Source organism: Castanea sativa, chromosome 4, assembly GCF_040712315.1.
Source record: "Castanea sativa cultivar Marrone di Chiusa Pesio chromosome 4, ASM4071231v1".
Classification (NCBI taxonomy): domain Eukaryota; kingdom Viridiplantae; phylum Streptophyta; class Magnoliopsida; order Fagales; family Fagaceae; genus Castanea; species Castanea sativa.
In genome coordinates this window covers 36766686-36794536 of record NC_134016.1, presented here as the reverse complement: position 1 = coordinate 36794536, position 27851 = coordinate 36766686, and the positions used below count along the sequence as shown (strand labels likewise).

At 33.6% G+C, this 27851-nt stretch overlaps 1 protein-coding gene across 3 annotated transcripts; it reads left to right on the top strand.

Moving 5' to 3' along the window:
- The first annotated feature begins 8391 nt into the window (after nt 1–8391).
- On the top strand, nt 8392–13812 carry LOC142630269 (uncharacterized). 3 transcript variants are annotated; one of them, XM_075804253.1, is made up of 5 exons: nt 8396–8661; nt 8953–9228; nt 10856–11094; nt 12730–12878; nt 13368–13812. In XM_075804253.1, the coding sequence occupies exons 2-5, from the start codon at nt 9056–9058 to the stop codon at nt 13614–13616; spliced, it is 810 nt and encodes a 269-aa protein (XP_075660368.1). In that variant the 5' UTR covers nt 8396–8661; nt 8953–9055; the 3' UTR covers nt 13617–13812. The 3 variants fall into 3 exon arrangements, with proteins under 3 accessions (XP_075660367.1, XP_075660368.1, XP_075660369.1); XM_075804254.1 differs by having other exon boundaries at nt 8398–8560; XM_075804252.1 differs by having other exon boundaries at nt 8392–9228.
- The last annotated feature ends 14039 nt before the right edge of the window (nt 13813–27851 follow it).

The window sequence follows — 27851 nt, the reverse complement described above, 5'->3', positions numbered from 1 at the left end:
AGAATGAGAGAGGCGGAGAGCAAGAGTAGAGAAAAAAAAGCAGAGCAAAAATGAGAAAGAGACAGTAAAAATTTAGGGATTTGAGGTTTTTTATTTGTTTTGATTATTAATTTTTTTGTGGTTAATTTCTTAGACTGAATTTGTAATTTATCTTGTTAATTTTGGTTTGTCTAGAGAATAATGATGTTTTTGGGACAATTAATTTTATTTAGACCAATTTTTTTTTATGCTACCAATGTTTAACTGGGAATAACAGAAATTTTGTTTTTGGTCAAAAGTATGAGCCAGATTTTTTTAGATTCATCTGAAACCTTTTTTTTTTTCCTACTACCCATTTTTTCTAAAATTTTGGGGTCTCCTTTCCACTTGGGAGCCTTAGTCAATTGCCTAATTCGCCTAGGGGAAGGGCCGGCCTTGCGGCTTCGCTTCAACCTCCATAGCCCCAAGGGGGAAAGACAATTTTTGCTTATAGCTCCCATTATCTAACCTTCCTCACTTCTAATAACCATCCCAACTCCACAGCACCCCATGAATGCAAAAACCGTCCCATCCACATTTACTTTATACCTCCCCTACCTTGGAGGTCTCCAATGATTGCAGACCGAGACCATACCACGTGAACATGAGGTCCGAGCATCTTGCAATTCCTGCCCATACTCACGAGCCTCTTTGGCAATTCTCTTCGCATCTTTGCACTTACCCTCATGTTTGAAGTTGTTTCTATTGTTCTAGATATGCCAAGCCATAATGGCAAACAATTCCCAATCCATGTCCTCCTTCCTATCCTTTACCACCCAAACCACATCCACAAAGTCCCTTGTTGGCTGATTCAGCACTGGTAGACCGAGCTCAACATCCTTCCAAACCTCCACTGCTACTTTGCAGTCCCAGAGGATGTGTCCTGAAGATTCACAACCACCACAGAAACCACACCTATCATCATTACTTACCATCCTCGCAGCCAGGTGAAAGTTTGTTGGCAGGATGTCTCTACAAGCCCTCCAAATGAAATGTTTTATTTTATTTGGGAAATTAAGCTTCCACAATGCCTTGCAAAATTGAGACACTTTGGCTTTGTCAGAACCTTCTCCGCTAGCTCTCGAAGTACCAGTCCTCTGCAGGAGCTTGAGGGTCACCCCATAAGCACTCCTAACTGTGAATAGGCCATTTTTTGTCCAAGCCCAAACAACTGAATCCTCTGGAAGTGGTGGGCTTAATGGGATGCTAAGGATTTTTTCCACATCATGGGGGATGAAAGTTTTCTTAATCAGCTTTGCCTTCCACAGTCCAGTCTCACCATCTATGAGTTGAGCTACCATTTCCAACTCCGTATTCTGACCTTGGGGGCTAATGACTTTGAAAGACTCTGGAGAGGGTAGCCATCTATCATGCCAAATTTTCACTTTTCTCCCATTCCCCACAATCCACCTCGAGCCTGCCTCAATGGTTTCCCTCACTGCCATTATACTTCTCCACACATAAGATGGTTTTTTTTTCTACTTGTGCCTCCATAAATGTACACCCCGCGAAGAACTTGGCTTTAAACACTCTGTGGGTGAGGGAATTCGGGTTTTTCTTAAGTCGCCAGCCTTACTTTGCTAGAAGCGCCAGTTTAAAAGCTTTTAAGTCTTTGAAGCCCATTCCTCGTTCTAATTTGGGCGTGCAGCGATTCTCCCAAGATGTCCAAGCCATCTTTCTCTCCTTGTCTCTCTGACCCCACCAAAATTGGCTCACCATGGAATTTAACTCTTTACAAAGGGAGTCTGGTAGTTTAAAGCAGCTCATGGTGTATGTTGTAGTCGCTTGGGCAACCGCCTTAATGAGAATTTCTCTACTTGCAGTAGATAGTAATTTACTTTTCCACCCTACTATCTTCCTCCCAACTTGATCCTTTATACGGTTAAAAGCCTTCTTTTTTCCTCTCCCCACTAAGGTAGGCAGCCCCAAATACCTTTCATGCTTCACACACCATGCTGGGAAATTGGGAATGATGCAAAAGTCCCAAAGCAACGTGAATTGTGGGGGTGTTGGAATATTTATTCAAAGCATAAGCTTGCTAACTTGCTTGATAGTATCCAACATGACAATCTATAAAATATATAGAAATACCAAATAAAAGACAAATCATTATATTTGGTATAAAATTCAACTTCCACGTAACATCACTTTGGGCCCTCAAAGGCTCCAATTAACATTGTAGCAAGACTCAGTTATACTATAATATAAAACCAACTAATGCAATGTTCCTAAATAATACTAGCCTCACGCGCGTGTTCAGAGACTTTTCTATTTTTTGGATAAAGATTAATAATTTGCATTTATTATAATTTGAGATTTCTACTTTTTCCAATCACAAAAAAAAAAATAATAAATAAATAAGGGTGTGATGAAGTAAAAAAAAAAAAAAAAATACGTGGGGTGAGTTTTGTAGATTGGAGGAGTTTTAAAACTAACAAAAGAGTGATTCTATTTTGTAGGAAGTTAGTGGGTAGAAGTAGGAATTTAAATCAACGTTAAAGTAGGAATTTATTAAAAGCATGAAGGTATTTCAACGTAGAAGTAGGAATTTATTATTTTTGTCAATTTACTATTTTAACCCCATTTTTAAGTTTTAGGTAGGGGTATTCTTGACAGTAAAAAAAAGCAATAACTAACTTTCTTTTGCTTATTTACTATTTTAACCCAATTTTTAAGTTGTTGGTTAATTAATTTATGGGTATTTTTAACAGGAAAAAAAGCAATAACTAACTTTCTGAATCCTCTTAATATATACAAATTATTACACGACTCAAACTATACAATTTAAAATGAAAGACATTTGATATAGAAGTCTCGCTCTTATGCTAGGAAAAAGCATAATAAAAAGTAGGGGCGTTGTGGAAACACTCTTATGCTACCCACTTTATTCACAATTTCTTGTCAAAATAACTTCTTAAAATTTACCTCCCTCAATTTTTAAAAGCTAACCATATAACTCTATGTCTTGGAATATTGATATGAAATTGTTATTATTTTTAGTTAATCTAACAATAGATTTCACTCGTGAAACATATGACCCAGGATCCAACAAAATGAACAAACAACATGTATATTTACTAATATTATTAAACATTTTTACTCCTTTCTCATAATTAAAGAACATGAAGAAAAAAAAAAAAATTTAGGAATGCTCCAGTCTGAACATACTTACCAAATTTGAATGTTAGTCAAACATCCCCTTTTTTTATAAAAAATTTTACTATTTTTTTAGGAATGCTCCAGTCTAGTTCGGGCGAAAAATTTTGTTTTTGTTTTTTTCGATTTATCCTTGCCCGGTTCGGCTAGAGAGAGAGAGAGAGAGAGAGAGTAGTTATTGGATTTTGTATATAAACGTTTCAATGCCTCTTGAAATGCAGTTTGAACCATTCATATAAGCAAGTCGCATAACCATTGGCATCCTCTATTTTATCATTTTTTTACAAATTTCTTTAATCATCCATTTCGGCCTTCTGCAGCCTTCTTATATATTGGGTCATCTTTGTTACTGTACTTTGACATGCAGTGGTCAAACCTTCTTATAAAACAAACAACTCGGGTACTTTTTCTTTCGCTTTACTTCACATGCTGCAATCGCTTCATCAAGGCAAATATGAAAATCGGTTTTCGCAGGATGACAAAATATGACTCGAGGTGAAGAAGGATGGAAAGGCGTAGAGAAAAGCTCATTAGTTTGCACTTTCACAAATTTCCTAGCCATCAAACTTTTTATACTATAGGTTTTTTTTTTTTTTTTTTTTTAATTTCAAAGTTATTCAAAACTGTTTGATGATAGTTTGTAATTCCTTACTGTAATCTGTAGTGTAAGTCAAGCATTTTATGTTTGTACATAAAGTTGAACTACAAGTCGTTTATGTATTAGTTAGTTAGGCTACATGTAGTTTACTGTATAGAAGAGTTAGTTAGGAGTTGATGATGGATGGCTTTCTTTCTTTGGTTAGTTTTGTTAGTTGGTTAGTTGTTTAGCTTTTCCCGCTAATCTGTTTCCTATATAAGAAACAGAGCCTGTTTATTTGATCAATAGGAATTCAATGCATATTCAGATAATTCTCTCTTCTTCATCTCTGATCTGTTCACGCCATTGATGAAGCTTGATGTACGCATGAATTCAAACAAAAACTAATAGTAGGACTTCAAAGCTTATACCTTATACCTTATATAAAATGGCATGATTAGTTGTAAATGAATGTATAAGAATACATGATCTAATGGTTATAATTTATTCGATCATTGTACTAATTATAAGGACTTTCGAAAGAAGATATTGATTTGAAAAGAATTATAAACAAGTATTAGGACATATGAGACTATGAGTTCTAAATCATTCTAATATTATTAATATGAAAAGGCTATTATCAGAAAAATACTAATGAAAAGATAACATATATCGGAGTATCCCCTGCTCCAACAAACAACTACCCCTTATATTAAACATCCCCTTTCCATGTTAAAAGGGCCACGATTCCCTGCTTCCTTTTCTTTTTTAGTCACCCACCTTCCTACTAATAATACTAATTCATGTAACTGGTTGTTGAGGTCTAAAAAAATATATAATAAGGGAACATGATAAAAGGCCCAAAGAGTACATTGGGCCAATCCGTGGGAAATAAAAATTGAAATAAAAAAGAGAAAGGTTAGGGCTACAAAAGAAAGAGGGATGATGGACCTAAAGCCCAAAAAGAAGAAAAGGGGTAAGAAGTCCATGGGAAAAAGGGAGAGAAAGAAAAAGAATTCAGCCCGCCTGGACTTAAAAAATAAAATAAAATAAAAAAGGAAAGACCAGAGAAAGAAAAGAGCTGGGCAAGGACGCCGGGGGCTACCTGGGACCTCTGGGTGAACGGCACGGCTAAAGGAGGATTGAGACAGCTCAAAAAGGGACTAGGAACAAGAAGCAGATGGACCTTTCTCGAAGCACCTAGCGATGCAGCGCAAGGCCTGAGGACTTGGAAAGCAACGACTCAGGAGTAAGAAGCCAGTGCCTCGGGGAACCCAAAATAAGAAATTCACAAAAGGAAATAGTTAGGGAAACCTTCGGTTTGACAGAAGAAAACTCCACTTAATGGGAAAAATGACAAAAGGGAAGGGGCGGCCAAAAAGGGGTAAGCCCGAAAAGGGAAGATAGAGAAAAAGGGGCTTGGGGAGAGAGAAGAGCTAAAGGTTCAGCTCTCCCAAAGGCACCTCAGAACGGAAGGTCAACAAGACACTTTCAAGAAAAGAACACCAAAAGAAGGGGGCTATGGAAAATAAGGAAATGAGCAGTTGTTAGAAGGGCTGAGACAAACAGGGGCTCTAGTACCCAGAGGGCCAAGGGGGAAGAATCAATGGTACCCCGAAACCCTAATGTGACATTAGAAAAGAGGAGAAGCAGCCAACGTTAAAGTCATTCAGCAAGATAGAATCAGATAGAATCGTTAAGAAAAAAGCTTTGCAAAACTCAAAGAAAACAGAGAAATATCTTCCGGTATCCTAGAAACAGCCACTATAGCACATGCTTGGATTCAAAAGGATTCAAATTTTGCAAGTCTTAGAGGCCCAGAGAGTCATCTAAGTCTATAATTTTTGAGCTTATTTGAACCTTGCACTAAGTCTTGGTGAGCTCATTGTAATCCACAACTAAGAAAAACTAATGAAATATTTCCTACTGACTTTGAGGATCCCGAGCATTCTTCTTTTTTACGTTTTGTCTGCCTTTGCTGTTTTCCTTGTTAATCAATACATATATTCTCGCCTGCTAGTGTATGTGTATTGCAGGAGTTTTGCCTTGTGCATCACTTGGTCTTTAAACAGCCCATTTAGCTGCGGTAGACCAAGCTCAATCCCTTCAAACTACAACTAGAGGGTCCGGGGTCCTTGTTTAAGCTTGGGTTTGGATACTGTTCAAAAAAGGACCCTCACACTGGTTTTAGAAATTACTCCTCTCCCAATACTAACCAAATCCGATAAATAATTTTGCAACATTTTATATATTTGGGGTCCAACCTCATTTGATGGCTTGATGAAAAAATTTGCACTTATTCTTCATTTTTTAAAACTTTTTTTTTTATTATAAAAAAGTTATACTTCTCCCATTTGTAATGGGGCATTTATTTGTTCTTTTAAAAAACAAAAGGTGGCATAGATGAAATGTCAATTATTGAGAAACATCATTTTTTTTTTTTCCTTTTACAATACTGCAACATTTTATTTAGAGCTTTATGTTACATACAAGATTTAAATAATTGAAACTAATGTTATTTTAGAAGAAAGAAAAATTGGCATTTTACAATTTATTAAAGAAAAGCTTATATAGAATTTCTTGAAAAATTTTAGTGGGCATGACCTGGCTTGCCAATTTGGCCCTGTTAATGGGATTTACTCCCATGTAACATAAACGTTACAACTTACATGGGAGTGGGTTACAAAATGACAGTGGCAAAGTCAAGATTTCAATTCAAGTAGCAAGATTAAAATACAAAATTGAATGGAAGATCAATCTAGCTACAACCTATATTGATATTGTAGGGACACGATTTTCAGACCAAGCCCAAAATATAAGGGATCTTGGCCCAGTGAACCCAGTATAATAAATTTGTAGAGAGTGAGTCAAAGAGCTAGGCTTTAGTGCATGGATAACAATTAATATGGTTTTGGATGATGAGCCAACAAGAATTAAACCCGATTTGTGCAAGAAAGTTTGTCCTCGGCACAGTCCGAGGAGCTCTGTTCTAATATATATTGGATGACAATAGTTACAGGAGTTGTTGAGATTGCTACAATGCTTTCTCTTCTCCTTTTTTCATCCCCTTTTCATGAAGGGCCTCTTCCATTATATAGTTCTTTTTTGATGATCTTAATCCTACACTTGTTGATCCTTTGAGCCACCACTTGAGTGCTTGTCCCATCAGACACCATTTCTGGCCTTCTGTGAGTTGTGGTTGCCGAGGTAGCACTGTTCAGGGGTCTTTTCCACATAAATGCAATCAGAAAGTTAGCTGCAGGGCATTCAATGCGGTGTAGCAGCTTTCCCTTAGATATTTTTGAGTCCTTATCCCTCTTGTATGTTCATGATGCTCGTCCCTATCATTAGAACTTCTTGGAAGGTCACTTTGATCATTAAGATCTATATATGATCTGCGTTTAGCTTATCTGAGGAGATATTCCTCCTCGGACTCGGACTACTCACAATCTCGGCCAAAGCCCCATGCTCTCGGCCGAAGCCCAAGACCCCACAGATATTAATAACAAAATTAAGAAAAACTATATACAAATTTAATTGTCATAAATATCTAATATAATGATTAAGAACCCGTTTGGTAAGAGTATTGTGGTTTTGGTTTTCAAAAAAAAATAATAAGTGAAACTGTGATCTAAAAAGTGTACTGGAAAGACATGTTTTGAGTGCTCAAAAAAAAATAAAAAAAAAAATAAAAAAAGTGGTTGGTAGCATATTTTCATAACATTCTTTTAAAACCAAAAACACATAATTTGGTGTTTGGTATTTATATGTAATTTTCAGAAAAAAAAGTGTTATTTTCTACATAATATAAAGAAAACAATAACAATTAATTTATTGTTAATAAAACTACATACACTTTAAACATATAATTTGATTCCTTAAACATAAATACAGAGAATAAGTTAATACGAAAGTGTCAAGGACAATGTACCTAGAAAGTTGTATCATCCCCAACTTGAATGTTCTTAAAAAGTTATATTGAATTCAATTTAAATAAAACTATGAATGAATGACCTTTTTAATTGTGACATAGTTGGTTGGAGTTATAAGCATGTTTGAAACCAAACTTTTTTTCTTAAAATTAAAACAAGTGTTATGTCCAAAACATTTTCACAACATTTTTTATAACAAATACCAAGTGGCAAGTTGTTGTTAATTCTAATTTGAATCTACTACTCAAATTACTTTTTTGTTTACTTTAATAGCTAGTAACAATCTATCACTTAGGATTTGTTATGAAAGTTAAAATTGTTATAAACATAGCATTTATCTAAAATTTAACATTTAACTGGTGCCCTTAGAATAATGGTTAACAATTCATTTTAGAAAAAATTTAACATCACTCTTATGGGAAATTGAAAAAACTGTCAAAATATTAATTACTTTTTTTTTTCTTTTTTCTGGAGACTTAAACCTCATAAACATTTATATGTATGTGAAACTCCTTCCTGAAGACTTGAACTCAGCCTTTACCTCTCACATCCTATAAGCATTTATACATGTAGAGTAATCGCATAAAGAGGAAGCGGTGTTGAATGCAGATTCTAATCCTACATAACTGTACCATAAAAAAAAAAAAAAGCTTTGGGTGGTGTCTATCTATTACACATTATAATATAGTTTTTTTTTTTTGTTGGTGGGTAAATTTCACAAAGATAATACCAAGTTACCAACGGGTCTATCTCACAAGTGCGTTAATGGAGCCTTAACAATTAGGCCTCGGGTAGGCAATGCCTAGATGGAGCACTAGACCTCGGCTTGAGATACTTGCAGGCAAGGTGTATTTTAATCGGCTTCAAATAGTTGCAGGTATGGTGTACTTTTAAGGCAAGGGCAGGAGGTATATTTTAAGATGGATTGCACTTGTTTTTGTCATCTGCAAATATCTGAAGCCCAGAGAGAAGAGAGAGGTATGAGAGTGACAAGAGAGAAGAGAGAATCACTAACGTTGTTTGTATGTTTAGGAACAAAGTTGTCTTTTGAGAACTAAATTGGTGGCTTCTAAAATGTTTTGGACTTAGTTGGTATTATCACAAACTTTGTGAAATTTACCCTTTTCATACACACAATTTAGTTTTTGCACTGAGAAAACAAGTCTGGGTCACGATTTCAGTTTTTTTTTTTTTTTTTTAAATCGTTGTATGATCTGATTGGGTGCCTAAAACTCTCTATTTTACTGACTGGGTTTACTTTTGTACCAGAAAATTTAAACCCAAAAAAAAAAATCAAAGAATTTGTGATAGAGAGGAAATTCTGTGAGACTGTTGTGGAGTTTGCAAGAGAAGTAGAGAGAAGGGTGGCAAAATGGGAAATCCAGGTAAAATTGGGGTTCCAATGATGAATCTGGTTAGGCTGAAAGGGGTGCCAATTCTACAGCAATTACATCTAGAGGAGCGTTTGCTTCGGACATCGTCCCACAATTGGTGCATCATTAACGATGCTACCAATCAACCTACTATTGTCATGGGCGTTTCTGGGTATTTCCTTAAACTTTCTTTTATCAACTCTGTATTTTTTTCTTTTTCATATTAGTGTTTTATTAAAGTTTAGAAATTGGGTTGAATCTTGTATTTGCTTAAGCTTGTGGCATTTGACATGTTTTGAATAATTGTTTTGTGACTGTATGAAGTTCAGGAATTCACATGTAAAAGTTATGAATAAAAATTTATTGCATGGACTAGTTTTGAAATAATTGGATGGACTTAGTTTTTTCTCAAAATTCAATGAACTATTGTTTACCACCGCTTGAAACAGTTGGATCCTGGTGGAGGTTGAGGTCAAGCTATGTCTTAGTCACCAGTGAGGGTGGTGGGCTAGTGATCGATGGGTTTACTCCCAAGTGGTTTGGTTTGTGGAGGTCCTAGTGTCGAATCCCGCAATGGGAAGTGCTTGGGGGAAAAAAATCCCCACTAGTGCCCTCGTGGGGTTGGGATAACAACTATGGCTCATTAGGTCCGAAATTAGCAAGTAGGATGCTACCTTAGGCACACTGAGGTAAGGAAGCTACTTTGGTCGCAACCTCCTACCCATTTCTTAGATGAAAAAAAAAAAAAACTATTGGTCCATCAACCTAGGAAGAGTTCATGGCCCCATATCAATTGGGTTCCCTAGTAGGTAGAAAGCTACTATGGTAATGCCTAGATATGGTTGGCATGGTAGTCATCCCCCCTCTTGTCATTTTTTATTCAGTTGAATGGTAGTGTCCTAAGCCTATGTTAGTTTTTTTTTTTCCTCGTGCTTGGAAAGTTCTAAAATTGGGTTGACAATCTACCTTAACACATTATTTTGCGAGTTGACATATTGACTTCTATAATGTGGGTAGAAATATTTAGGATATGATAAACAGGGAGATTGTGCGTATATGATGTTATATATGATATTAGAATCATGAAAAAGGATCTCATGGAGCTGGCCTTGATTTAGTTGGGATTAAGGCTCAGTTGAGTGGAGTTCATGGCCCCTTATCAATTGGGTTCCCTAGTAGGTAGAAAGCTACTATGGTAATGCCTAGATATGGTTGGCATGGTAGTCATCCCCCCTCTTGTCATTTTTTATTCAGTTGAATGGTAGTGTCCTAAGCCCATGTTAGTTTTTTTTTTTTTCCTCGTGCTTGGAAAGTTCTAAAATTGGGTTAACAATCTACCTTAACACATTATTTTGCAAGTTGACATATTGACTTCACGTGGGTAGAAATATTTAGGATATGATAAACAGGGAAATTGTGGGTATATGATGTTATATATGATACTAGAATCATGAAAAAGGATCTCATGGAGCTGGCCTTGATTTAGTTGGGATTAAGGCTCAGTTGAGTGGAGTCAGCAGTGATTTGAGTTTTGAACAACTGGCCATAAAGAAATAAACTGCTCAAACATGAATGTAGTTGCTTGATCAGGGTGCACTAAATTGGATTAGCCTCTGAGTTATACCTGTAATTATAGTTGTCACTTTTCTAATTTGATAATTTATAAGAGAACATTTCTTGGTTAAAGTTTGTCTGCAATCCTAAAGCTTTGCAGACTTGTTGTTTCCCTTGGCTTGTGGTTCTATATTTTTGTATTGGACATGAGCAACTCATAAGGATTATATGAATAATTTCTTTAGGAAGCCTGCAGAACTTCTCGAAATTGAATCTGTGTTATGTGATCAGATTCCGGTTGTGAGAAGGTTTACTGGGGGAGGTACTGTCCTTGTTGATCCTGGCACAATATTTGTCACTTTCATATGCAACAAAGATGCTGTTGCTGGCGTACAACCATATCCTCAGCCTATTATGTCCTGGAGTGGCACATTGTACAACAAAGTTTTCCAAGGAATTGGGGATTTCCACCTTCGTGAAAATGGTAACTGCGTTTAACCCTTCACTTAAAGATACTTTTTTCACTAATAGAGAGCTTCTGGTTTATGATATTACAAGGGGATATTCCAGTTTGATTCTTCTTTTCTTCTGTTGATCTTATTGGGATGTACCATTTTGAATTGCGTTTTCATTTATCTTATTTCCATGAAATGGAAGTGCTTTCTCTTTTCTATGGCACCTATTGGAAAAGTGGTTATTCATAAAGGGCCTGGCTTGATTCATTTTGAGGGCAAGGTATAGTGTCAGCTATCAAATGTAGTATTCTCTTGCTGACTGTTTACATAAGAATTCATCCCAATTATATTGTTTGATGTATGAGTATCCCAATCCCATATCAAAAGGGACTAGTATAATGAATACCTCTATATCTATGTGTTAAGGTGGGTATGTGTGGGATGTGTGGGCATGTACATAGGTGAATATGTCAAATAATTTTTAAGATAATTACCTACTTTCATGACCAAACTTAAACTTGCCTTAACTGGGACACAAGTTCAAAGTCTCACACTGAATATGTTTACTTTTTTTATTCAAGAAAAGGGGTGGGGGTGGGGATGGGGGGGATGACACTCCCTCCTTGTGTCCCTAGGAAGGCATCCCTGAGAAGGGTCTGGCCACCTGACCCCATAATAGGCACCGCTCCACTGCAACATGAATGTAGTGGGAATTTGAACTTGGCAATGGGCTAGGTAAATGAGCTTTCCAACCACTCATCTACCTGCTGCGGTGGCACCTAGTTATGTGTTTGAAATCTGAACAGTTGGTTAAAATGGTTTTGCACTGCTTTATTGTGTAAAAGTCATGTTTCAATATTAATACTTCCTCTATATGTTAAAATGGACATATGCATGGATGCCACAAATGTGGAAATGGGACATGAATAAAAAAAAACCCTTACTCATGCAATTGTACCCTACTGAATGTGGCACACTTTTTGTATGCAGAAGTTCCTTTTTGCTTTTGTTAAATCATTTGTTAGTTGCATAATAGATTTGAAATGAATGAAACATTGCGCATAATCTTTTCTAGAATATCATATAAGGAATCAGAAAGATTTGACATTTGACTATCCATAAGTTTCCCAAGGTCCTGCAATTGAAGGATTAGATGCATGGCCACACTTGATAATTATTATCTTCACTATTCCAAAAGCACAATTCCATACTTATAACTTTAATGAAAGAACTCTTCTTCCAAAAAAAAAAAAAAAAAAAAAACCTTAATTGAAAGAATGAACCTTTCTGTGCAGTATAGTGTTGATTTTAACTACCATACTTTTTTCCTGTGTTGTTTTAAACGACGATATTGTGGTTAAAATGTAGCAACTGTGTTATGGATACCAATTTCTTTAACTATAATTGCATCCCTCATATCTCTTTGAATGCTTGTTTGGTTACCTTTTTGTAATGCTATAAATATTTCTTCTTCTTTTTTAGGGGGGGGGGGGGGTGTGGGGCAGGGGATGATTTCCCTTTTAATAATTCTTGTTGATGAAACTGCTATTGCTATTCGACACTTACCTCATATTCTCCCTTTAGGTTTTATATGTGACCTGAGATTCTAATGGAGGAATAAGTAAAGCTGTAAATGAATACTTTTTGCTCTCATCTGGTTTCAGATTATGTATTTGGTGACCACAAATTTGGTGGAAATGCTCAATCAATTACTAAAAACCGGTGGATCCACCACACATCTTTTTTATGGGACTATGAGTTCCGGAACATGGCTTACCTGAAACTTCCTGCAAGAGTTCCTGAATATCGACTGGTATGCTAATGACTTATCCAATTTTATATATTTTGTCCTTTCTTTCGATACATCCATTCTCAAATCAGTATCTGCTTCATCATTGATTTTAGATATAAACACATGGTGTTTCCAATTAATGTAAACATAGCCAGTGGTGAGTCAAACGAACAGGTAAAAGTAAAACATGTGATGTTGACACATATAGTTTGGTTTGTAATAGATCTTTAACATCCATCTTTTCAAATAGGGATTTATCTATTTATCTCATTCAATATAAAAATTGTTTGCATATATGGTGCCTCTAATATATCACTATTTTGAAATGGCAATACCAATACATGGGGGGAAATGGGAAAGGAACTCTTCATGATGGTCTGTTGTCTTTAATGTTGTGGATATTTTGACATTTCCTTTACTCCTATTCCTTCCTACCTCCCCCCCACCCCTCTCTTTTCTCTCTTATTAGCCACTTGTTATGATGATTATGCCTATCTGTTTTTGGTTTAGGCAAGGGGTCATTTGGAATTCGTATGCCGTATGAAGGATTACCTGTCAAGATCAGTGTTTATTGACAGAACCATAGAGGCTGCTAAAACCCACTTTTCCGTAAGATCAACAGACTTAGAAGCCATTGAGACTACTGCAAATACAAAATTTTGCCCCTCAACCAGGCTATTGACGATGCAGGAGTTGGAGGCAGCAGCAAAATTTGCTTCTCAGTCTAAGGTTTCTCTCACTCAGTCATTTTCTTTGTGATAACAAGTGCTAACTTTGCAGGAAGTCCTAATGGAATGTCACCTTCGAGTTTTGTAACAGTTGTAATTCCCCCCCCCCCCCCCCCTCCTCCTCCCCCTTTTTTTCTCCTGTAATTCTTTGGAATAATCCTAATACTTGGCATGAGCTGTTGGCATTATTTAGTGAAATGAAAAAATTTAGCTACAAAATTAGTTATAGCCTAAGCATTCTTACTCAATAAAATAATAAATATTACTACATATTTTGAAAATCTAACCGTAGAATTGCATGTTCTTTACACTCTTAATATACATGTTAAATTTTATGTCTATTGAATATTATATACTATATAATCTATAAACTTATATTTTATGCATATTTTAAACTACAAAAACTAAAAATTTAAACAATTTATTGATGGCATAGCTAATGATCTTTAATTTTCTAGAAATTTTGCAAGCATAGAAGATATAAGATGAAGATGTAATCCAAAGGGGAAATTCTCAAAATTCACGTCCAATAAGAAGATATTGAGTGAAATATTGATGAAAATTTGTAAGAGATTCTACGTTGAATTTAGGCACAACTCTAGGCACAACTCAAGTGACCATCGAATAATTTCATGTGATAGGAGTCTTGAATAACTTTCCTTCAAACAAAAGCTACTCATTTGGGCTAAGTCAAACGGAGTAATCCTTTACATGGAAAAGCCAACTCAAGTTGTCAATTCCTTCACTAAATACTAAGATTTCTTTCATGTGCTTTGGGCATCTCAATTGGTTTTTTAAAAGGCTCTTTTTTTTTCCCCCAAAACACATTGAGAACATCTGTTACATTAATACAATTATTTGAATATTTGTAGGAGCAAATATTAGTGCTTTCTACTTTGATCATAATTTTGTCTGTCTTAAATATTTTACTGTCAACCTTCTCATGTCTAAGAGTTGCTTCAAATTTTTGTAAAAGATGTCTTTCCAAATAGTTTGTATCCTAATGGAGATTATTTTGTCATACTTCAAATTACGTTTTCAATATTTTTCCATGCTTCTTTAATTTTATTTGCACCCAAAATTCTATATAAACTGCTGCTCCGAAATCTAAACCAATGGGCCATATATCTAAAGATAGATAAAGCACCAAACCTTGGGCCTAATTTTTTTTTTTACCACCTCTCTCTATGATACATAATTGTGAAAAGTATTCCCTCGAGAAATTAATTAAAAAAAAAAAAAGAGAGATTTTATTTTTGAAAGATGGTTGATTTATTTATTTATCACATCTCTTTTTGATTATGATGACATAATTACTCTGATATGATTGGCTCTTTTCAGTGCTTGAATATTTCTTAGCTGCTTTGACCCATTATAGTTTACTTATATATCTTGCAGTACAATTTGTAGAATCAAATAGAAGTGAAGCATTTTGTCACCTCAAAAAAAAAAGAAAAAAAGAACTGGAACATTTTCTAAAAAATAAATAAATAAAACAAGTGAAGCACGCAAGAAAGTTTGAAGGATTTTTTATTTGGTTAATTCAACGCTAATAATAATAATAATAATAATAATAATAATAATAATAATAATAATAATATCTTTACCTAGCGTGTTTGACAGACCACAAAACCAGGCCAACCAAAAACAATATAAATGGTTTTAATTGTTTTTCATTTTGTAATTTTTTATTCAAAATGAGACTATATTCTTCTACAAAATTCCAGTTTTTGTTTGATTCTTTTAGATTTATTCCTTCCCCCAAAAAAAAAAATTAGGGTTTTCAAATTCACATTTCCATCATAAACTAGTTTTAAATTATTTGACATTTGTATAAATTGTATATTAACTATTAAGTATTAACTAAAATTGGTTTAACTTGATATTATACAAAATATACATATATATTTCTATTTTTAATTCAACTTTTATTAGAACTGGACCAATTTTGTAGTTTTCAAAACACCCTTATTTTACCAAATAAAAAAAATGAAAATGAAAATGAAAAAATTTAGCTAAAAAATTGGTTGCAACCTTACTCAATATCATTAACATTACTACCTATTTCGAAAATTTAACTATTGGATTGCATGTTCTTCATGCTCTTAATACACATGTCAAATTTTGTGTCAATTGGATATTATTTACTATATGATTTATAAGATTAAACTTTATGCATAAATTTAAACTACAAAAACTTATAATTTAAACAATTTATTGATGACATAGCTATTAATATTTAACTTTCTAGAAATTTTGCAAGCATGGAAGATATAAGCAAAAAAAATGTAATTCAATTGTGAATTTGTCAAAATTCACCTCTAATAACAAAAATTTTTGAGTAAGATTGTCAATTTTGTAATTAAATTTTATCCTATCTAGATGTGCTTCTTGTAAGAAGCCAAAAAAGAAAAAGAAAAGGAAATTTATTGATTTAGATCCAGGCTCATAACATAGTACAATAGTTAATCTGAGATTAAAATTTAAAAAAAATAGTTTCAATCTTAGCCATTAAATAAAAAATAAATAAAACTTTTCAATTGTTTTACATTTATTTTATATTATATATATATATATATATATATATATATATATATATACCTTTTTTAACCTTTTAATCTCACATCAATATACTAGTAATTTTCATGGTCCAATAATTACACAGGATGCAAATCCTAAATTTATATATGCTTTGTGTGGGTCACTTTATTAATTTAGTCGGCAGTTCTTGTCGGAAAAATAGTATTGAGTGAATAAGAAATTGATGTTTAATTTGTTCACTTGAAGATGTTATTAAAAGTGATAAAATTCTGAGTCCCACATAGGAAAGAAAATAGATAATATATGAGTTTATATGCTCATGAGCCGGACATTAGGTTGGGTTTTGACATATGTGGACTGGACCCTCTTGTCCAAATAATAATTTTTTTTGAGTCAATTCTGTGCACAGCAATTTTTATTTTGAACCGTGTGTATGTTCACTATTCATAGTCCCTCACTCATGAAAACTGATTTTTGAAAAAAAATAATAATAATAATTTTCTGCATTTATTTGAGTCAAATAAAGGGAAAGAGACATAGAATACTTCACAGAGCACGAACCTAGTGTGCTTCTTCTTCGTGTTGTAGATCATTTTATTCTAGGAGGCAGATGTTCGTGAGTCTCAAAACACCACAGATTGTGTGAGGGGCGAAATTTGCTTTAAGGAGATTGTGTCAAACACAAGACTTGGTCTCAATCATTCATCTTTCACGCATTTAGTCGGTGAGTTTTTAATTATTTGCAGATTTTTTATTATATATATACCGTATCTATTTATTGTGTTTGTCTATCACATCTATTTGTATTATTGCTTATATTTAGATCTGTATGTTATTCTTTTTGCTTTATCACAAATGTAAATTGTTGAAATATATTCAACAAACTTAAAGCAGATTTTATATATTTTAATTTATTTCTATTATTTACAGTGAAAGGAATTTTGTATTGGTTGAAAAACATTAAATCGAAAATTGTATATACTCTGCACAAAACTTGGAAAAATTGGGTTTGTGTTTATCAGCGTAAATATCTACTTGTTTATATTATAAATTAATTTGTAATCGGTAGAAGTTGATTACGTGTTTGACTGAGTTGGTGATATTGCTTTTTCGAGGTTATCCACCTTCTTATAATATTATAACATTAAGGTGATCTTTGCTTTTTGATAAAATTGATTTGTGTTTGACAGTTGGAAGTTTTGACTATTCAATGTCTACCATCTTCTTTAATTATATTATATAATATTAAGATATTTGTCTCTTTTGGATTTGTGGTTGTGCGTCAATGCCTCTATAGGTATACTCTTCTTTTTTGCTAAGATATGGGTATGTCCATTGTTATTGATTCCGTTCCGTTCCGGCCGGAACGGCTAGAATTTTTTGTTTTGGTATGCAAATCGGTACCAGAATACCAATCGTTTCACCTCGGGCCAGATTTCGGGCCATTTCGGTCCATTCCGGCCAATTCCGGCCGAGATGTGAATTCCGGTCGGTACATGATTTCGCCTATGGAAAAAAAAAAAAAAAAATTATTATTTGATGGCTAATATTATGTTATAAATTTTGTTGGCTTATTAGTTATTAATTATTATGGGCTTATGTAATGAGTAATGACTTGTTATAAATCTTCTTATTATTTGATGTTGTATTGAGGTTTAAGACATAATAGTTAAGACTAAATATTTTGTATTATTTGATATTTAGTTATTGTCTTCTAAATCTTCTTATTGTGTGATGTTAAATAGGTGTTATATTGATGTTTAAAACTTAAGAGTTAAGACTAAATGATTTGTATTATTTGAAATTTAGTTATTTATTTATTAGAATGGACAATTTTATGTTTTACAAGAATATATATAATTTAATTTTTAGGAACCCGAAACACCTTAAAACGGTACGCCGAAATCAGTCGGTACCGAAATATTTCATTCTACTGGACAAACTGAAACGGGGTCCGAAACGGTATTAATAACAATGGGTATGTCTATTATTCATTGACTCTGTTGACTTTTGCATGATTTACAAATTGTGCTTATTTATTTTGGATACCATGATTGGTTATTTGGTTTAGTAGTTGAATTTTAGAATTCACCAGAGTTTAAAGAAACAGTTAATTATTAAACTTGGCCAATGAGTTAAGTTCAAGATTAACTTTGGCATGGATAACTTTAATTTTTCCATGGATCTTGTAGTTTCAATCTGTTTGATCTTTGGCCGATTGATATATGTATATTTTTTAAAGATAAATAGTGCTAGTAACGCATCATCAAACATGACTTTAAGCTTGGAATTTCATGTTTAACAATTGATTTGAGAATTATTTGGATTTGTGTAAATCTAGTGATATACATGATGCTTGACTGATTTATAGTTCATAGTAACTGAATATGCTGTGAATGTCAATCATATGTTCTTGGCCTTTTATGTGCAATGGAATATGGGCTAGATGAATACAGGAAATTTAGAATTTCAATGGAGGCAAAAAAATTTTTGAATCCATTTAAATGCATTCAATTTTGGGCATGGCTGCCATTTTTAGTTTTTGGTTAGCCTTTTCTATTTCATCAAGTAATCCTCTAATTGATAAAATGGGGCTGTAATTATGGAGCTTCACTTTTAGTTAGAGAGTGTAATGATCACCTTTAGGCCAAAAATATTATTTATGTATTGATATGAATAATACATGTTGTTGTGTGTGTGTGTGTATATATATATATATACATATGCATGTTTAAATAAGGTTATACATACTCAAATTAAAAGGCTATACACAACAATCATGTATTTTGGGCAAGTGTGAACTTGATTGGATATTAACGTGTTTAATCCCAATATATGTTTTGTAATATTTTTTTGGATAAAATATTTGTTACATGCCTTAGTTGATATACTTGAGTCGTCTAAAATGTGGAATGCACAAGAGTTTGTTATGAGTGCTTATAAGCAAGCAAGGATGAGGCATTAGAGATATTTATTCATTATAAGAATGAAGTTGTGAAATAACTCAATGAATGTAATAAGTTCTTGATACCGTAGAACTTTTGGGGAGAAGCCATTATTTCCACCAATTATTTGTTCATTGAGATGCCTTAAAAGAAACCACTAAGACGTCTTATGAATTATGGAAAGAGTGATCGTCTTTCTATCAATTCTTTAAATGTGGGGGTGTTTGATGAAGGCTGTGATTCCTATTCCTAAATGATAAAGAACCATTGATTGTGCTTTCATTGGTTATGGTCATAACAGCAATGCATAATGCTTTCTAATTTATGAATCTATTATTTTTATATGCAAGAAAATTAATTAGAATATATTTCAAGTGCTAAATTTTCTTGAAAGAAAGTTTGAGTTTACATTTAGTATCTCTCATGATCAAGAGTTGATATGCGACTAGTGTGTGATGTGAAATATATCACAAGAGGCTATGTTGTTATGGGATATGCTCGTGTAAGTGTTGTAGATGAGATACAAGAAATGAAAATTTCTAATACATTCAATGGACTTGTCTTGTCTCAATCACATGAGAAATGTGACAACAGTCTAGTGAGAACATCTTATGCAAAGAGCATATGTATTTTTTGGGAAGTCAATAAATCTAAACAGACATGCATTATTGGATACTTGTGTCTCCTATTTATATATATTGATAGGGCACAGAGTTATGGTAAGTTTCAACATATTTGTTAGAGACATAATACCATGAGGCAGTTGCTCTCAAATGAAAATAGTTCTAGATTATAAAACGGATCCGTAATCAATTGTTTGAGTGGAGAGCAAGTAAACTGCTCATCGAGGGGAATTGGGTTAAAGCCTATAACCTAAAAGTCTCCAGGATAGCAACCCAACCTAGCTGACTGGAGATCCCAAGATCTAGGTTCAAAGGGACAACCGAATCGTGGAGACTAATTTTTATCACTATGAAGATAAAATCTCCCACCAATTCCTATGATGAAATAGTGATGCTTGTAAGCGATGTTTAGGGTAAGCTTTGCTTTTAATGATTCTTATATCTTGTAAATCCAAGTGGGGTATAGTAGGATACTCTTAATAAGAGTCACCTATATGAGTGTGAAGTGGGCCGCTTCCATAAGAGTTTTAAGGCTAAATTCTCTAAAGCACCTCATGAATTTACCAGGATATGCTCAGGGCCGAAATGAACACAACTATATGAATGAAATATGTTCTGAAAGAAACTATGTGAATTCTATTGTCTTGGTATACACAAATAGCTGACAGTTCAAAAACATCGTGTTCAGCGATTAGCTAATATATTTGATAGTCTTTCACAAAGGAAGGTTCAAAGCCAAAAGCCACCTCTCCTGGTACGATAACTTTTCTTCTACTCTCTATGTGTCTACAACATCATTTGCGTTGTGTTTTATCAATTTCCATTCATGTGAGGGATTGTTAGAAAAATAGTATTGAGTGAATAAGAAATTGATGTTTAATTTGTTCACTTGAAGATGTTATTAAAAGTGATAAAAATCATGAGTCTCACACAGGAAAGGAAAGAGATAATATATGAGTTTATATGCTCATGGACCAGACATTGGGTTGAGTTTTGGCATATGTGGACAGGGCCCTCTTGTCCAAATAATCATTTTTTTTTAGTCAGTCAGTCTGTGAATAGCAGTTTTTATTTTGATAATATATGTGTCTGTTCACAAACGTATATAAATTCATAGTCCCTCCTTCATGAAAACTGATTTTTGAAAGAAAAAAAAAAAACTCTCTCAGAGAGAAAATAATTTTCTGCATTCATTTGAGTCAAAGAGAGAGAAAGAGACATAGATTAGTTCGCAGAGTACGAACCTAGTGTGCTTCTTCTTTGTGCTGTAAATCATTTTATCTTGGGAGGCAGACGTCCGTGAGTCTCAAAGCACTAAAAATTGTGTGAGGCGCGAAATCTGCTTTAAGGAGATTGTGTCAAACACAATACTTAATCTGAATCATTTATCTTTCACGCATTTGGTCTGTGGGTTTTTAATTATTTGCAAATTTCTTATTATATATATATAATATCTATTTATTGTGTTTGTCTATCACGTCTATTTGTATTATTGCTTATATTTAGATCTGTATATTGTTCTTTTTGCTTTATTACAAAGTAAATTGTTGACATATATCCAACAGTTCTATCTTGTATCTGTGGGATGATGAGATTCCTTCAAGATTTTTTCATTAAATGAACCCTAATCCGGCACTAAGCATAGAGCACCTTGGTTGAGATTTTGTTTTTTCAGAATGGAATAAATTAATCGAAAAATGGTTAAAGGAATGTAAAAAAGAGCACCTAGTGTGCTTCTTCTTTGTGCTGTAAATCATTTTATCCTGAGAGACAGACGTCTGTGAGTCTCAAAGCACTACAGATTGTGTGAGGGGCGAAATCTGCTTTAAGAAGATTGTGTTAAACACAAGACTTGATCTGAATCATTCATCCTTCACGAATTTGGTCTGTGAGTTTTTAATTATTTGCAGATTTCTTATTATATATATATATATACAATATCTATTTATTGTGTTTGTCTATCACATCTATTTATATTATTACTTATATTTAAATTTGTATGTTGTTCATTTTGCTTTATTACAAAGTAAATTGTTGACATATATCCAACAGTTCTATCTTGTATCTGTGGGATGCTGAGATTCCTTCAAGATTTTTTCATTAAATGAACCCTAATTCGGCACTAAGCACAGAGCACCTTGGTTGAGATTTGTTTTTCAAAATGGAATAAATTAATCGAAAAATGGTTAAAGGAATTTAAAAAACCTCCATCCATTTTTATTACTTATTTATAAAAAGCTTGTCGTTTAATTTAGTGCATGTTTGGATAACGTTAAAAACTAAGAATTTTCAGCGTTCAGTGTTTTTAGTGGGTCCCGCGTATTGTTCACGGGACCCAAAAACTTATTTTTTCAGTAACTTTTTCTTTAAAACTGGGTTCCACGACACTATTTACACATTTAAAAATTATTTTGCTACAATGTTTTTAGTTTTCAGTTTTTAGCAATAAGCGGTATCTAAATAGACCCTTAGGCTTCTTTAAAATTAAGGGCAATTCATCTAAAGTAAATAAATTTAGGATAGTAATATTTACAACAAAGGAAAGTTTTATACAAAAAAAAAAAAACTTTCATCTTCTTTTGGGAAAAGGCTTGTGTCTAGTGCGTCATGGACCTGGATGCAAACGCGTGGCAATTTTATGGTTGCATCTTATCAGGCTTGGTGCATAGGACATTGGATTTGAGTCAAATCATTTCTTTTAAATTGCTATGCAAATTAGCTCATTTTGCACTTGAATAGTGATTAATCTTTTAGTTTTGCATTTTTTTCCGAATAAATCCATAATTACTTGAAACTTTTTGCTATTTAGAAGTGCTTAAACCATCGCACAACTTTGCGTGTGATGGACATTCTACAAGTTTTTAAAGGAAATGGAACAAGAGTTGAAATTCAAGTTTTCAGAAAAGAGTTTTATACCCATACACTTAAATTATGCTAAAATAAGATCTCTATCTCACACACACCGCACATCCTTGCATGTAATGAATATTCTACAAGTACAAATTTTAAGAATTGGAATTCAAGTTCTCAGAAAAGAGTTTCACACATATTTAAATTATGCTAAAATGAGATCAATATCTCAAATACATTTAAATTATACTAGTAGAATTTCTACCTCAGACTAAAAATAAAAGACCTTACATTGCCATTTTTTATATTCCAAGAACCCACTTGGTGGAGTTCTATTTGGTCTTAAGTTTTATAATTATTTTTTCTTTTGTCTTTTTTGGATAAGGGGATCGGTTGGTAGTTATGTAAGTCGATGCAAATCCTTGTCCCTTATTGCATACTCTCTCAGCTATCCTCTGCTTATGGTTCCCTTGGCATTGTATTCTCTGGGGTCAGTGAGCAGTGGTTGCTGTGCTGTTTTATGATTGCACCTCTTGAATCATGAATAAACTCACTAAAGAACTGATATACTTTAAAATATTAGATCTAAGATGCAAGACATAATTAGTGCTTTTTCTTTTTGTCCCACCACTACCGGCACGAATAATGAACTCAATAAAATACTCCATAAAAGGCTACGCTAACCACCACACCAGCTTGAATAATGAACTTAGAAAACAGTATTCCACAAAGTTCTAAGCCATTAGCTAACCAAAAGATATAGAAATGATGGTTCTAGTTAACTCAATTCTTAAAGTTTTTAATGATTGAATAATAAATTTGGAGGTTCATTTCTCATCTACACTAAAAATTGATCGGTGTTTTGGTCTAATATTAAGAGTTATCATCAGAAGTGAACGTTATAGGTTAAAACTCTCTTAAAAAAAACATATTGAATGATAAAACTTACCATAAAAAGGCTTTTAATTTTCTCACCTAGTTCATAAAAAGCTTTTGGCTTTTAACAAAACCAACATATCTTCTTAAAAAGGATAGGTAATTGTCTAGTCACATTACTTAAGAGAGTGTATTGTGTATAATATAATTTGTCTCACTATCTTTTAAAAGTTATCATGACTTTTGAGTGGAGTTATCGTGTGTTTTTGTATTAGAATCCATTTTCTCTCTGCCATGTATGCGTGTGTGTGTTTGTTTCTAAAAAAAAAAAAAACCAACGTATCTTCTTAAAAAAAAAAACTAATATATCTTTTATATATATATATATATATATATATATATATATATATATATATATAAGATAGAAATTCTATTCTAGCCTAATCTAAGTGTATATGTGTGTGAAGCTCATTTCTAGAGACTTGAACCTCAACCCTTGCCTCCCACACCTCACAAGCACTTATACTTGTAGAGTGACCATCGCACCAAGAGTATAATGTAGCAAATCAATATATCTGAATATGTGTGACTTTGGTTGACTTCATTATATATTATCACATAAATTTTGGAGGCTTCACAATTTTATAAGTCAATATTTTTATATAAGCTAAAATACAAAATTGACCCTTTAATTTTTTTTTTTTAGATTTGATTTCAGTCTTTTAACTTTACTTTCGTTCATTTCAGTTCTTTAAGTTATAGATTTATTCAATTAATGCATTTTTGCCCACAAGAGTTACATCTTTTAATTGAATTTAAATTTTATTCTATATTTTTATGCAAAAAAAAAAGTATTTAAATTTAAACACTCATAATCTTAACATATTATAATTTTAGTAGAATAGATACTTCCATGTACAAACATGACTATAATAAAAACCTATCAATAATTACTATAATTATATATTTAATAGTTTCATTTAAAACAAAATCATAATAATTACTCATTAATAACTATTATAATATTCAAATTTCATATTTTAGAGGAGAGAATGGTCAGGAGCTGGCGTAAAGAGCCTTCTTTACGCCACCAATGAATAAACGCCACGTCATATTTCTATTGAAAACCCAATACACTCCAACACACACAATTATAACTAAGGGTCTGTTTGGTTGGGAGGATGGAAAAGTGAGAGAATAGAAAATAAAGAGAGGATGGAAAAGTGGGAGGATAGAAAAAATTTTAGTTTTCCTCATTTGTGTTTGGTTGAGAGGGTGGAAAAGTGGAGAGATGGAAAACTTTTTGGTTTGATTGAAAATAAGGTTTGTATAAATTTACCATTGTGAGGGTCAATTTTCGATCAATATTCAGGCCCAAGCTTAAACAGGAACCCTGAACTTTCAATTGTAGTTTGGGGGAACTAGGCTTGGTTTACCGCAGCTAAATGGACTGTTTACAAACCAAGTGGTGCATAGGACAAGACTCTTGCAATACGTACACACTAGCAAGCAAGAATACATATTGATCAATAAGAAAACAACAAAGGAAGACAGGATTATAATAATAAAACACAAAATAATTGTTTGGGATCCTCAAATCAATAAAAAATACTCCATTAATTTTCTTAGTTATGGATTACAATGCGCTCACTAAGATGTAATACAAGGTCCAAATAAGCTCAAAAATTATAGACTTAGACGACTATTTAAGCCTCTAAGACTTGCAAAATTTGAATCTTTTTGAATCCAAGTATATACTGTAGTGGCTGTTTCTGGGATATTGGGAAATATTCCCTTCTTTCTTATGAGTTTTACAGAATTTTCTCAATGATTTTATATGATTTCACTATTGCTGAATTTGCCTTCAACGTTGACTGCTTCTCCCTTTTATAGTGTCACTTTAGGGTTCCAGGGTACCATTGATTTTTTCCACTTGGCTCCTTGAGTGCCAGAGCCCCTGTTCTTTTCAACCCTTCTGACAACTGATTCTTTCCTTATTTCCCATAGCTCTCTTCTTTTGGTATTTTTTTTCTTCAAAAGTGCTTAGCTGACTTTCCATTCCGAGGTGCCTTTTGGGGAGCTGACCTTTAGCTTTGCTCCTTCCAAGCTTTCTCTATCTTCTCTTTTCAGGCTTAGACCCCTTTTAGCCGCCCCTCTCCTTTGGTCATCTTTCCTAGTAAGCCAAGTCCTTTTTTGCCAAGTTGAAGGTTTTCCCAACTATTTCCTTTCATGGGTCTCCTTTTTTGGGGTTCTCCGAGGTACCAGCCTCTTGCCTTTGAGTCGTTGCTCACTAAGCCCTCTGGCTTTGCGTTGCATCACTGAATACTCGAGAAGGACCTATCTTCCTTTTGTTCTTGGTGCCTTTTGATCCTCCTTTGAGCTGTCTTAATCTCACCTTGGCCACGCTGCACATCCAGAGGTCCCAGGTAGTCTCCAATATCCTGGCTCAGCCCCTTTCTTCTGGACTTTATTTGGTTTCTCTGATTCTGGCGAGCTGACTTCTTTCCTTTCTCCCTTTATTTTATGGACTCCAAACCTTGACTCTTCACGGATCTCGGGCCTCAAGCCCATCATCCATCTTTCTTTTGTAAGCCCAATCCCTTTTTTTTTTTCCTCAATTTTCACTTCCCATGGGTTGGCCCAATGTGCCATTTCTTTGGGCCTTTTATTATGATTTTTTTAGATCTCAACAACCATCATGTCCCTCTTAAATAAAACAAAAGGTAATACATTAAATTTTTTTTTAAAATTATATATAGATGAAAGTAGACATTTCCAAAAATAACATAAAAAAAATCATCCAAAAGTGTTTTCTTAAAAAAATAAAAAAAAGAAGGAAAAGAAGAAGAACCTAGCACCTGACAAAACCAAAAAAGAAAAAAACAAAACAAAACAAAAAGCCAATGTTACCAAAAAAAAAAAGAAAAAAAAGCCAACGTTACAAAGGAAATTAGGAAATTGGAAAAGTAAAAAAAAAAAAAAAAAAAAGAAGGCCAGAAACGTTATTTAGAGGTGGGCAATTTTGTCCAAATATTTTTCCACTTTTCACTCCAATTGTCTCTCTAATTTAGAGATCGTATTTTGAAGAGGGAGGAGAGAAAACTGGTAGACCCCACCGCTTTTCTCTCCCCCTCCCTCACTCAACTAAACAGTAAAAAACGTCATTTTTCACTCTATTTTTTCCTCTCTTTCCCATCGTTCCTATTTTCACCCCCTAAATGTCAAACATATATCAGACCTGAAGGACTCCAACGCCTAAACCCATTCCATCTCCTCTCCTTACACCACCGAACCTCCACCCCGCCGCTGAAGTTGCCGCACACGTTGGTCACGAGCTGGCGCCGCTACACCGGAGCTCCACCTCGTCGTTCAAGGTTGACCCCTTTTTCTTGATTCTTACGTAATGGGTCTTCGAAGTTTTGATTCTTTTGGCTCTATTCTTGTTGTTAACATTATGGGTTTGTCTTTCTCTCATATGTGGATTGATTTGTTATTGATTTTTCTCTTCTAAACGTTGATTTCTTATGTGGGTGTATATTTGTAATCAATTTGTGATTGTTCTTTTTGTTTACTTCAGGGCTTGTATCTCTACCTACGATGTTGGTTTAGCAATATGGTTCTTGATATTGAGCGATTCTTGGTCATATATTGACTACCTGTTCTTGTTTTCACATGAATGTATTATATGAGTGTGTTATCTAGAATAGAAGGGGGAAATTTTGAGTCTTTCTTTCCTATTTAGTATTCTATGGCTTTTCTGTTTTCTGTTGTGGGTGTTTTATTTGCTTTATGTTACTTGAGGTTTTGAGTTTAATTGAGTTATAATTATGTGTGGTAGAGTGTATTGAGTTTTTAATAGAAATATGAAGTGGCATTGGTGGCGTAAAAAAAAGGCTTTTTACGCCAGCTCCTGACCAAAGGTTCTCTCCATTTTAGAGTACTTGTACTCACACAAGATTTTAATAAATATCTATTAATATTTATTTTAATATCAAATTTCATATTTATTTATAAAATAAAATAAAGAGAAAATCATTTGTTTTAAAATATTCATATGTTATTCAACTTTCCCTTGCTAGCTGTGGGAGTTTCCCCTTTCCCACCACAATTGACAATTGTGTAGCACACAGAAATGATATTTTAAATAGTTATGGGTTTTCCTTGCCCGCCACATTTTGTGGCACACAGAAATCACAGCATTGTTTGGGTCCCCATTATAGCTATAGCCCACAGAAATCAGTGCCTGTCTCTTGCATTCAAAATTGAGTGACCCCATGATGTCAAATAGTATGGCTGAGTAAGAATCACTACTTTTTCGGGATTAATTATTCCTATAGAATCTTAATGTTGAGCCCCGACTAAATATTTATATTTAAATAGTGGGAAAAACTGAAAATAGCTAGTCAAAATAAGAACAAGAAAATGTTTCAT